This window comes from Sinohyriopsis cumingii, unplaced genomic scaffold, assembly GCF_028554795.1.
Source record: "Sinohyriopsis cumingii isolate HCF-2022 unplaced genomic scaffold, ASM2855479v2 utg000127l, whole genome shotgun sequence".
In the NCBI taxonomy this organism is placed as follows: Eukaryota; Metazoa; Mollusca; class Bivalvia; order Unionida; family Unionidae; genus Sinohyriopsis; species Sinohyriopsis cumingii.
This window is the reverse complement of record NW_028315871.1, coordinates 1,031,897-1,045,062: the sequence shown is the minus strand read 5'-3', so window position 1 is coordinate 1,045,062 and position 13,166 is coordinate 1,031,897. Positions and strand designations below refer to the sequence as shown.

Below are 13,166 nucleotides of genomic sequence, written 5' to 3'. Positions count from 1 at the left end.
CCTATCTACAGCTGCATTTCCAGTAATAAAAACTCCTGTGGATTTGAGGTTCAAGTAGTTAATAGTCAGATTCACTATGAACTGAAAGGAAACAATGATTTCTGTACAGTATCTTGATTTGTCCATCACCTATCCATTACACACCATGTGGATAGCTTGCACTTGGTTTGGGAAGAAGTTTATTAATTTTGAAGTAAATAGGTTAAAGTTCAAGGTTGCTGTGAATGAATGAATACAATAGTTTCCATATAACTGCATTATTTCTGCATATTATATCTCAGAAAAACCTTGTGGGTTTCATGCCCTTGACAAAAGCGAGAAGACTATTGATTTTAGAGTCAAAATGTCGAAGGACTGGGTCATTGTGATGGAAAAAAGAAAATGGTGTTGACAAAATAACTTCAGTTCCACATAGCAGGACAAAGAATATAAACAAAAATTAGTGACATATATGCTATGATTATTTCAGATCTTCCTAAAGGAACCAAATCTTCAACAACAATTTTACATAAAGTGGACCATTTCTTTAAATATTCTGATCTCATCTAATGACATGAAGTTTCATATATTTATAGTTGGAGCAATAACAGGTGTATAACTGATAAGAAGAACCTATGCCGTAATTAGATATAATTTAAATGGCTGTTCATATTTACAGAAACTACCTCCAACAGTCCAGGTGTAGAAGTCGCTGGGATAGCTGGAGGCACAAGTGCAGGTCTTCTGGTCATTTTAGTTGTGGGAATGGGCATATTTTTCTGGAGAAGATATAAAAGGCAAACTGATAGTGGTAAGATTCATTGTCATTATCAATTTCTGAAAATGTGAATTTAATACCATATTAAATGGATATGTAATTGAATGGAAACTTATAGACATGTCTTTGATTCTTATAGTCATCCTTGTTAATACAGCAGAACCTGTCTTAAAAGACCACCTTATTTGCCAAAAAAGTATGGTCTCTCAAGACAGGTAGTCTCTCATAACACATCACAATGCAATATGATCAATAAAATTGTGCATTGAGAATGTGGTCTCAAGACAGGTGGTCTCGCATAGCAGTGGTCTTTTAAGACAGGTTTTACTGTATCTGCAATTACTTTAACTTGTGGCAAAGTTTTATTCCAGTTTTTTTTAAATGGTCACTGAGTCTATGCAGAACAAGCATAACTGCACAAATTACTGACCTTTGTTTGTTTCTATAATACATGACCTGCAATTAGTGTTCACTTCACAACTCCTTCATGTCATTATTTTGCAACTTTGTATAAAATTGCCTATCAACCATGTATGTCCTGTACGGTGTATATTACACAATGTATGCCTATCATAGCCATGTATGCACCGTATAGTGTATATTACACAATGTATGTCTATCATAGCCATGTATTTACCGTATGGTGTATATTACACAATGTATGCCTATCATAGCCATGTATTACCATACGGTGTATATTACACAATGTATGCCTATCTTAGCCATGTATGTACAGTATGGTGTATATTACACAATGTATGCCTATCATAGCCATGTATGTACCATATGGTGTATATTGCACAATATATGTCTATCATAGCCATGTATGTACCATATGGTGTATATTACACAATGTATGTCTATCATAGCCATGTATTACCGTACGGTGTATATTACACAATGTATGCCTATCATAGCCATGTATGTACCGTACGGTGTATATTACACAATGTATGCCTATCATAGCCATGTATGTACCGTACGGTGTATATTACACAATGTATGCCTATCATAGCCATGTATGTACCATATAGTGTATATTACATAATGTATGCCTATCATGGCCATGTATGTACCGTACGGTGTATATTACACAATGTATGCCTATCATAGCCATGTATGTACCATATAGTGTATATTACATAATGTATGCCTATCATGGCCATGTATGTACCGTATGGTGTATATTACACAATGTATGCCTATTATAGCCATGTATGTACCATACGGTGTATATTACACAATGTATGCCAGGGCCCTATCATAGCCATGCACAGTTTGAAATCGAAGATACAAGAGACCATAAGTAGTTTTAATTATTCAACTTCAAGCCTGTTCGTATCAAAATATGGGTATCTTTCATTCTATCCGTCAGCATAGGTGTATGTAGTTATTACATGTATGTCTCCTAATATCCACTAATATAAAAAGTTTTTTCTTTGTTAAAATGTTTAGCTAGATTCATTTTATCAACATGAAAACAATACATGTTTTGCAATTTAATAATTAAATATAGATTGTTATAGGGAAATATTAAACTTGCAAACCAATCAACTTTGATAATAATAAGCCCATAGAATACTGTATTTACAATTAAAATTTACATGCATGTCACAGACGGACCATTTGCGACTTTATCACAATTATTTATGACTTCAATAATGTTATTGTGGCTGAGGAGGGTATTATTTATTTCAATTACAGACAAAGATGCAAAGATGGAGAATGAGGAAAGGTAATACTGATGTAATTGTTACTTTATAATAGTTTAGTGATCTTATCAATGCCATTGATGCAGTTGTAATTCTCACTTTCTAATCTTTTTGAGCACATAACTAATTTCCATTGACTTACCTGCTGTGTTAGGATAAACATCTTTTACATTACATTGTATTAGAGTGTCTTGCTTTACTGAATAAATAATTATACAAACCCAAATATAAAAAACATAAATGAACAGGGAAAAAGATTATGAATAGAGATCAGTAATTGAAAAACAGAACATTAAAAGTTTAATATATATATATATATATATATATATATATATATATATATATATATAGATAGATATAGTGGAACCCGCTATAACGCAATAATTGGGGTCCACAAAATTGGATCACGTTAATATCGGGGTTGCGTTAATGCGGGGTTTTGCAGTATTTTTACTTTTTTGAGAGAACAACTCATTGGCACATATACATGTATTCATGTCTACAGTATATCATGAATAGGGTATCAACACTGTTTACTATCATGCCGTCGTGGCATTCAGTTCATGTATAATGCATGGAATTTCACTGAAAAATTGCACACAGTTTTACAATATTCAATAATTTTTTCCCAAATCATTGTATCTGAATTGAACGTCTAATATATAGCATAAACATAGTATCAACACCGTTTACTTGCCGTCTAATATATAGCATAAACATAGTATCAACACCGTTTACTTGCCGCTGATATCGTACAGTCAGGGCTTGAAATTAATCCATAAAATATGTACTTCCATTGCAAAAATTGCATACATATTTAAACTATTGAATAATTTTGTCACACATCATTATGTGTCTGAATTCAATGGAAAAAATTAACAGCAAAATTAGGTTAAGAAAGACGAAGCACGTGTACGGTACATTACGTTACAGGATATATAAACGGTGTCTGTACAAATTTCATGCTGCTAAAATTTTCTCATATGCGTTTCCGTGTACATTTATCTATTGCAAATTTCCAATAATTAACACTAGTATGCCTATTCGTTTGAATGACTAAAACATAATAATTACAAATCAACACATGCTTTCAGCGTACATGTAACTTTTACTTCAGATTCTTTGTGAATATCGAAAGAAACGTGTGATAACTACTATACTAATCATGACACAAAGTGCAGAGAACGATTTGCGTTTGTGAACTTGCCTTTCCATAACGGTAAAATATTTTTATAAAAAATAGGATATTAATAACGAGTTCATAAACAAACTTCATACCCATGTAAAACCCGAGAACTAAGTGCAGTAGGCCTGCATTGGTCATGAGTCACTTTTTAAAGAAAAATGTAACGCTGAACGCCTGTACAATGTCATACCCTTTCAATTTCCAGCTAATAAACCGGGCATTGTTTACTGGTCAACAGATTGCCTCTAATAACACCGACAAGCCCAGCAAACATGTTGGCGACTTTTAGTTTTTTTTAATGTTCATTAAATTGTGAGAATCTTTTATCAACCACGGCATTGTCTGCTGATTGGTTGTGTATGCAGTTAAAGAACACATGTCAGCTATTGTTAGAGCAACGATGGTATACAAAATTAATTGAAGACAAAGATGACTTACTGGCTTTACTCATGGACCAGTAATAAGTAACATTTCCGATGATGTTTATTTTGGCATAAGAATTCAGGAACCTGGTGAAATTGTTACATTTCAGAAGCCAAGCCACGATTGTATTATATTTGAATTCATAAGCGAATTCTTCCACAAAATGATGATAAATGTTTTACACACTATTTCTCATACTTTAAAAAAGTATTTTTTTCCGGGTAAGAGAAAAATACACGTACAGATATTGAAAATTTCAGGAACCACGCCACAATCATATTATATATCGTATTGTATTCAATTTCATACATGATCTCTTCCCTAAAATGATAATCAGTTTTTTTGCACAAAGTGCAGAGAACGAATTGGGTTTGTGAACTTGCTTTTCCATGACGGTAAAATATTTTTAAAAAAATAGGAAATTAATAACGAGTTCATAAGCCAACCCCATGCACACGTAAAACCCGAGAACTAAGTGTAGTAGGCCTGCAAACATCACGAGTTATATATATATATATATATATATATATATATATATATATATATATATATATATATATATTTGTTTAAGCTGAACGCATGTACAATTTCATACCCTTTCAATTTCCAGCTAATAAAGCGGACATTATTTACTGGTCAACTGATTGCATCTAATAACACCACCAGGCCCAGCAAACATGCTGGCATCTTTTTTTACTGGATCAGTAATAAGTAACATTTCCGATGTTTATTTATGGCATAACACTTTAACAACCTGGTGCTATTGTTAAATTTCAGAAGCTACGCCATGATCGTATTATATTAAAATTCATACGCGAACTCTTTCCCGAAAATGATAATAAACGTTTTACACCCTATTTCAGGAACCACGCCATGATCATATTAAATTGGAATCCATACGCGATCTCTCCATAATGATACTAATTTATTTATACACTATTTCATGTACTTTGGATTTTTATTTCTTTCCATGTGTGAATATACGAAATTACGGGAGCGACACCACGACCGCGTTATATCCGAATTCGCGCATATATATATATAGATATATATATATATATATATATATATATAGATATATATATATATATATATATATATATATATATATATATATATATATATATATATATATATATATAAACAAAGGTGGCCAAAGTAGCTAGAGTGTCAAACCCCAGCCGAGTTGTACCAAAGACTAATAAAAATGGTTCTTAAGCGGCTGCCTCACTTAGCGTTCACCATTAAGAGGTTAGTGTTTGGTGCTGGGCTGTCCTGGCTGGCATGATGCTTCAGTGCTAAACATCAATATAAAATTGCATTAAAGATATGTTAAACTTTTAACATACATTCATACATACATACACATATATATATATATATATATATATATATATATATATATATATATATATATATACATGCATACAAGTTGTAAGGGTGAAGTTGGCTCTGAGCTGACTGTGTTTTCATTACAAGAGCCCAGCACTTTTACTGTATGCAGAGATAGCAGACCATGGCCATTTTCCTAATGCGGTGTTGGCATCCATCTCTATCGGCTCAGCCTTGGAAACAAATTTGATCTGTATAATTTTGTTATTGTAATAATCTTGCTAGTAACCATAGAACTGCCTATATTTTTGCTTGCACACAATGATGAAAATGGCAGATGATGATGTTTATATATTATGCAGATTTACATAAATATCGAGACACTTACCAATCAAAATGATGAGACTGAAAGGGGAAGTAGGTCAGTTGCAGTAACAGCTAAATCCATGAATATCTGTGTGTTTAATTCATCATCCATAAAATATCTCTGACCAAAAGGCTACATCATGTTTCTTTTCATGAAGTTTTGACATTATTTTTATGTTTCAATGCAATGCAAGAACTAATTTTGTGATGTGAAAATTTGCTCAGCTAGCAGCCAGATTCAACATGGTAGATTGTGGTTCCTTTGTTCTATGGATATTCGAAAGAACAGGTTTACTCCTTGATGTTGGTGTATTCATTCCAGATTTAAAGGATTAAAGGAGTAATATTATCTTATAAGTCTATGACATTCAGAATCATTAATTATTAGTACTTTTTAGTTTAAATATTTTTTTTTTTTTTAAAGCAATTTAACATCAGAAACTATATCTTGGCTAAAGTTGCAGCTCAACATTCAAGGGATTTTGTGTAATAACTGGTGTACAATAAGATGATGCCTATTGCCATAATGTCAACTTTCTCATACTCTTCTGACTTGGAACAATGTTCATTTGAAGGATTCTCTGATGTAGAGCAAGACCTTCCTGTTAAGGACTATTTAGAGGGTATTATCTACAAATGTAAAATATTTAAATTGAACCAATTTCACAATGACATTTTTAACAACTGGATCTTCCATCAGTTCCTGGAACAAATTAAAAAGGAATTCACATTTGATTCATCCCAGTCCAAGTTTACTATTACAAGACATGCGGTTGGACGAAAATGTGTACTTATTTTTAATTGTGCTGAAAGTCTAATAGAAGTTAGGGGTTTAAGGTCAATGAAATGGAAAGATAAAGATAAGAACTTCATCAGAATGGCTACTAATCTATTTTTAGAATCCCCTACCATTGAGGATAGTTTCAATTCCACATGTTTATCAGATATAGTGGACTGAAATGAGAGTTGTAGTCATAGAAACCAGAAATTATCTGATAAGAGTGCTGACCCTTTTTCTATGGTTAATTCCTGCAATGAATAGCAGTCCAGTGACTATGATCCCTATGCCACCTATATAGGGCCCTACTCGAGATCATAGTCAGCACTCTCCATGTATGTGTAATACTGACCTGCTGCTGACTGTTAAACAAACACTCCAGAAGCATGTGGGCAAGATGCAAAAACAGATTGACAAGCTAATAAATGAGAAGGTTAAATTAGCTGTCCAGAGAGTGAAACCTTTGACTATCAGCATACATTCACAAACCGTTGGTCCTAAACCTATTTCTCTAAGTAAAAGTGTACAGACACATGAAGTATATACAAATATATGATCTCTCCAAGTTTACTAAAATAGTTTTCTATGCTGGAAGGAACAATGCCAGTGAAGGGACCCGATCTATAACTTTTCGAAGAACTATATGACCAATTACTTACACACATCCATAAGCAAAATCAAAGCTGTTAGGTTGCATTGTGTGAAATGGCTCCCAGGGAAGATTGTGAAGACTGGCAAGTGAATGGATGTGTGATATTGTCTACAATTACATGAGTTTCCTGAATGAAGAGGGGCAAGTGAAGCAACATTTATTTGGAAAAAGAGATAATATTCACCTGCCTACCAAAGGGGTGGAAAAACTGGTAAAAAATATAAATGCAGTCATTGGTGTAGTCTGGTCTTACGGCCACATTATAAACTTCATCTGTCCCTATAAATCCAGTGTAGTTCAAAACACCACCAGACAATATGATCAGCCATATCAGTACCGTCAATACACTTTGGGATGTGATTACTGTGGTGAGATCAAAACATTCACCACAGGAATGCAGGCACAGACAGCCAATACAATGCCATCAGTGTGGTAGCTTTGGACACAAAGTCAAAACTCGCACTAGATTTATGGAATATCAAAAGGGCAATGAGGCCATCTCAACTCCACAGAAAGACTCTATTTAGCAGGAGGACCAATACATCTATCAATGACTGTCATATACACCAGGCATCCCTTGTCAAAACAAATTTGATCCCCTTGCTGATAGATGTTCTGAATGTGGAAATTCACCAGCTAATTGTACAGATTCAAAGATGACTGATAGTTCAGATTTATACAATGATTATAAAAGTAGAAAATGCAGTTGTAGAAAAACTAATATTTTATACAGTAATGATAGTTGTAATGATGATCACTGTGTACATAATTTTAATACTGTTAATGTCTCCTTGAGTGCCTCTTATAGCATTGATATTAATCTCATGAATTTAGGAGTTTTTAGTAAGGGTTTACACATAGGTCATTTAAATATTCAGGGTTTTTGTGGAAAGAATTTGATGAAGTGAATTTTCTCCTAACCTCTCCAAATAGTAATACCCATTTATTTGGACTGTTGGAAACAATGTTAACAGAAAATCGGGGTGAAAATTTCTTGTATATCAATTAGACAAACCTTATTGAAAGGATAGGAAAACATGGAGTGGTGGGCTCCTTATGTATGTTAGAACCGATACTATTTGTAAAAGATGGGAAGACTTAGAAATACAGGAAACAGAATCCATTTGGCTACAGATCACTCCAGAAAAAGCTAAGCCCTATTTAGTAGGTTTTGTATACAGACCAACATCATCACATACTGATTGGTGTGAATAGTTTGAACTTCAAGTAGATAAAATTTCAAATGAAGAGAAAGAATTTTAGATTCTAGGCGATATAAATAGAGACCTTCTCAATGATCAATAAAAGTGAATTGGATGAATTTTATTGCTTTATTAGATATGGATTAGCCAGTAAATGAACCAACCAGAGTAACATCTACCTCTAAAACACTTATAGATCATATTTTTTTTTTAATACAAAAGAAAATGTTTTGGCATTAATGGTTTCATAGATTGGTATAAGTGACCACTTTGCAATTTTTCTAACACATAAAGTCAATTGCAAATCAACAAAAACGAATATCCATAAATCCATTACTTATAGATCCTTTCAAAACTTTGATACTGTTAAATTCCTAGAAGATCTGAAACAGATTCCATGGAATACAGTCCAAATCTTTGAAGATATTGATGATGTTTTAGATACTTGGACAGATCTGTTCATCAGTATAGTGAACAAGCATACCAATTTAAAAATACACAGGATAAAGAAAGACCACCAGCCAGGCTGGATCTCCCCAGAAATTTTAGAAGCAATAAAGCAAAGAGACCAACTCAAATCAGTAGGAAATCAAATTAAATATTGAGTTTGGAGGAATAAAGTTAATAAAATGATACATCAAGCTAAACAAGGGCACTATAAAAAAAGTGCTTGATGAAAACCAAAATAATCCCAAAGCTATCTGGAAAGTGTTTACAGGATTTAATGAAGGCAAATGTAAGAGTAAAGCTGAAATGTTATCCTTCAATCATGAGGTCATTTATACTGATAATCCAGCTGATATCTCAAATATTTTTAACAACATTTTTGTTCAACTTGCTGAAAAACTTAAAGAACCCGAACTTCATCTGATCATCTGGAACTCTAGCATTTTTGTGCTAAAAAACTACCAAACAATATAAAGTTTGAAATTCCTGAATTTGTGTTGAAATATGTAACAAAAATGGATGATTGTAAAGCTACAGGACTTGATATGATTGGACCAATGCTACTAAAGGTAGCTGCACCTGCAATTATAGAGAGTATAGCTTTCATTTGCAATGAAAAGTATTAGGTCTAATAATTTCCACAAACATGGAAAACTGCCAAGGTTATATCATTGCATAAAGCAGGAACAAAAGATGATGTAAATAACTACAGACCCATCTCTATCCTTCCTTGTCTCTCCATATAACTAGAAAAACATGTACATGATTCTTTCTCAACTATTTAAACACTTATGATCTTATTCATGATAATCAGTCTGGCTTTCGCCAGAATCGCTCCTGTGAATCTGCACTTGTATCTTTGATTGATAAATGGCTAAAAGCATTAGACCAAGGAGAAATGGTAGGAACTATTATGGTTGATTTTCGTAAAGCTTTTGATCTTGTAGACCATGAAATTTTGCTTGACAAACTAAAAATCTATCAATGCAGTGAAAACTTCCTAAACTGGTTTACTTCTTACTTAACGGAAAGAGTGCAAAAAGTTTATTTAATTGGTCAACTTTCTGACAGTAAAACTATTATTTGTATAGTACCACAAGGCTCTATCCTTGGACCTCTGTCATTCATTCTATTTATGAATGATTTACCTCTTAATATTGGAACTTAAATTTCTTCCACTGACTGAGATTGGTAAAACCAAAATGGTACTTGAACATAACTTACAAGATGTTCTCTACAGACTTCAAGTAAGGAGGAAAATCAAAACATACATTCCTCTTCAGTATAGGGTCATCTTTTATAAAAGTTATATTCAGCCATATCTGGACTACTATTATGTAATTTGGGGTAATACTTCTAATTCAAACATAACAACACTTTTAAGACTCCAAAAGAGGGCTTGCCATTTAATTCTAGATCAAAGTATAGACAATTTTCATGATGCAATGAATAATATAAAGGTTTTAACAATACATGAAAGATTATTTCTTAGAAAGGTCAAATTGATGTGTAAAGTATCCAGAAAAGTCATTCCTTTCTATCTTGTCTATCTAAGCAATATCTTTCACCAAAGAGATGCTGATGGTACTCCAAATTTAAGGGCCATAAGAAGAAAAAATTACATTACACAAAGTTCAAAGAAGGAATTGTTTTTTTTTTTAAAAATTCAATATACTGGTCCACTGGTATGGAACAACATTCCCAGTGACATAAGGCAGGCTCCTAACATTTCATCTTTTCATAATCAGTGTCTTAAATGGATGAAATCTTTAGAAAATTGAAACATTCTAGTGCAAAAAATACATGCTTCTTTTTCTGTAATTTTGCATCAATTTCTTAGTTGAATTTTTCAATGCAGGATGATATGTTATATTTTGTATATGTTTATGTTTTCACTGATGCCTGTGCATGTGTTCCAGGCTTGATACTTTGAATTTTAAAATTACTTTATTATTTAGTGTCAAGCCAGACTCTTTACATCATGTTTTATATACTGTATATATTGTACATAACAGATAGAAGGCCTCAAGGTAGATTAGTTCTAGTATTATTATTATTTAGTTCTGCGGATGAACACTTTGTATAATGATCATGCATACAGATGCTTTCTAATCACGTTTCCAGTTATCACACAGTCTTGAGACACATGACTTACTTTCCCTGATTGCAATGGTACCACAAAATATACACATATGTCAATACCATAAACTGTGAAACATAGTATAGTACTTATTTATATATAATTAAAAGCCTATTTCACTAAGAAAAGGTCAGGATTTACCTGAACTTGGCCACTCTTCGTGACATATGGGGCTTCAATCCTTTTCTTGGATTCTGAATGCACGCGATCACCAAAGGTTATCCAGACTGAAAGCTGGTTCCTGCCCAACCTTGATGGTTTCTAATTTCACGTACGGTTATATTGATTTTCAGCCAGTCTGTCAGTTAAGCTTGCCTTATCTAATTCTGACAAATTGTATATGAATTAGAGAAAAGGAAATAATAGTAATATAATGTATGACTTTGATTCTGATTGAATAATGGCAACATACAAATCTGCATACAATGCTAAAATAGAATTTTTTATAGGCTGGAATGTCAAGGATGTGAGTGGGATGGTGCAAGAAATGAGAGCATTAAATGGTGCTTGCAGGTTTGTTAAGGATGTGTTTACAATCGTTTTCCAGGTGTAAAACACTTGAACACTTTGATTTTATGCTGAGATTCTTATTAAGTCTGAAGGATCTAGGTACATGTTAGGCGATGAATACAACTACCTTGATGGCAAATGATCATTGAACAATTTTGTCAAGACAAGTATCAATTCACCCAGTTATAATTTTAGTCAGTATTAATTTTCTCATCATTGGTTAGAAAACCATAGTTTCTTAGTTCATTTTGAAAGTGGCACTGCATATTTATTTTTGCATATTTATTTTCATATTTGGCAGTTCACATAGGACTTAGTTCCACCAGAATGTTATCCATGATTCTGAATTCCTTGACAATGTCTTCCTTGTTGATTTATTACCATGAAAGCAGGTGCTAATCTGGTTCTGATCATAATTTTTGTGCGACTAACATACTTGCACATAGCGTTTTTGGACAAGTACCATAGTTGATATGTACCTCTGTAAAAAAAATCACCATGGTATACTGGTAATACTGTGCACCTCCAACAATGTCACATTTAGACAGTCTTGACAGCAATGGTATATGCTGAGCAGTTTCTGCAAGTACATAAACAAATCCACATCTTTCTTGTCGCTGACATGTGGCTATACAGTCATCGTAAAGAGAAAATGATCAGATCCTATCAGATACATTGAATCATCATATAGCATGTCTTGGCTGGGATGTGCACTTAAGTCATTCATAGGATGTATCAGTAATTTCATGAATAGCACTGCCCTGAAGTAAATCTCTTTCAGAGGAACATCAGCCATCCTCTGTAGAAAAGCTTGACTTAAAATAATAAGAGATCTGAAATTTATAATAACAATAATTCTTGAGGACACTTTTCATTCCATGATGGAGGCAGGATGAAAATCTCCAGTAGAACAACTTTGGATTGACTGCCTAGTGATGATAGAATGGATTGTTCTGGTGTTCATACAAAGAGGGAAGCAAATTGATTGCTCCATTTAACATATTGTGTTAAATGTATGATACCCAGCAGTGCACTTGAATTATGGAAAGCACTTATTATGGTATATGATGAAAATAAATGCATATCTACCTATTGAAGCACAATAAATGTTTCAAAAAGGGATCAATATGTCTCCATGTTGGAGTGCAATGCAATGTGGTGTTTCTGATCAGGTTTTGCAGAGAAAAATACATGAAATTTTGAATGGCAAAGGATGGCTTGTGGTATGACCATCCCAAATCAGTTGTCATGATGGATTGCATCTTAGAATACCTGCAACATGCCCCCAGATTTTATGAATGCTATGCATAGTTCTGAAGAGCAAAACAATCAAAAGGAAACATCTTCAAGAAAACACACAGAAACAAGTGATGATACTGTCCATAGTAAACTTACATTGAACTTTTTTCCAGTCAGAAATTTTAGGAGTCTATGCGCACAAAAATGGTAACAGAAAAGAGTGAAAGACAACAAGCTTAGTAAAAGTCAATAATTTATTTCCCCAGATTACAAAGTGAAAATGAGATAAAAGAACTTAACGGATTGCAAATTAAAAACTAAAATAATCCAAGAATTACAGACACATGTTCTTATAAGTTGAAGTCCTGAATAAAATTCAGCAAAAGCATTGAAGAAATCCCAAAACTGAAGTCGATGACGTG

The 13,166-nt window shown here is 33.2% G+C and overlaps 1 protein-coding gene across 2 annotated transcripts in view; it reads left to right on the top strand.

Annotated features, from left to right (window-relative positions):
• The window catches only part of LOC149774834 (neural cell adhesion molecule 2-like), a 158,442-nt gene that overhangs the window by 130,358 nt on the left and 14,918 nt on the right, over positions 1-13,166 (top strand). For both annotated transcript variants that reach the window (XM_089944699.1, XM_089944700.1), the window contains exons 10-11: positions 659-790; positions 2,462-2,492. In XM_089944699.1, coding sequence (XP_089800825.1) covers positions 659-790; positions 2,462-2,492 — 163 coding nt within the window. The remainder of the gene's footprint in view (positions 1-658; positions 791-2,461; positions 2,493-13,166) is intronic.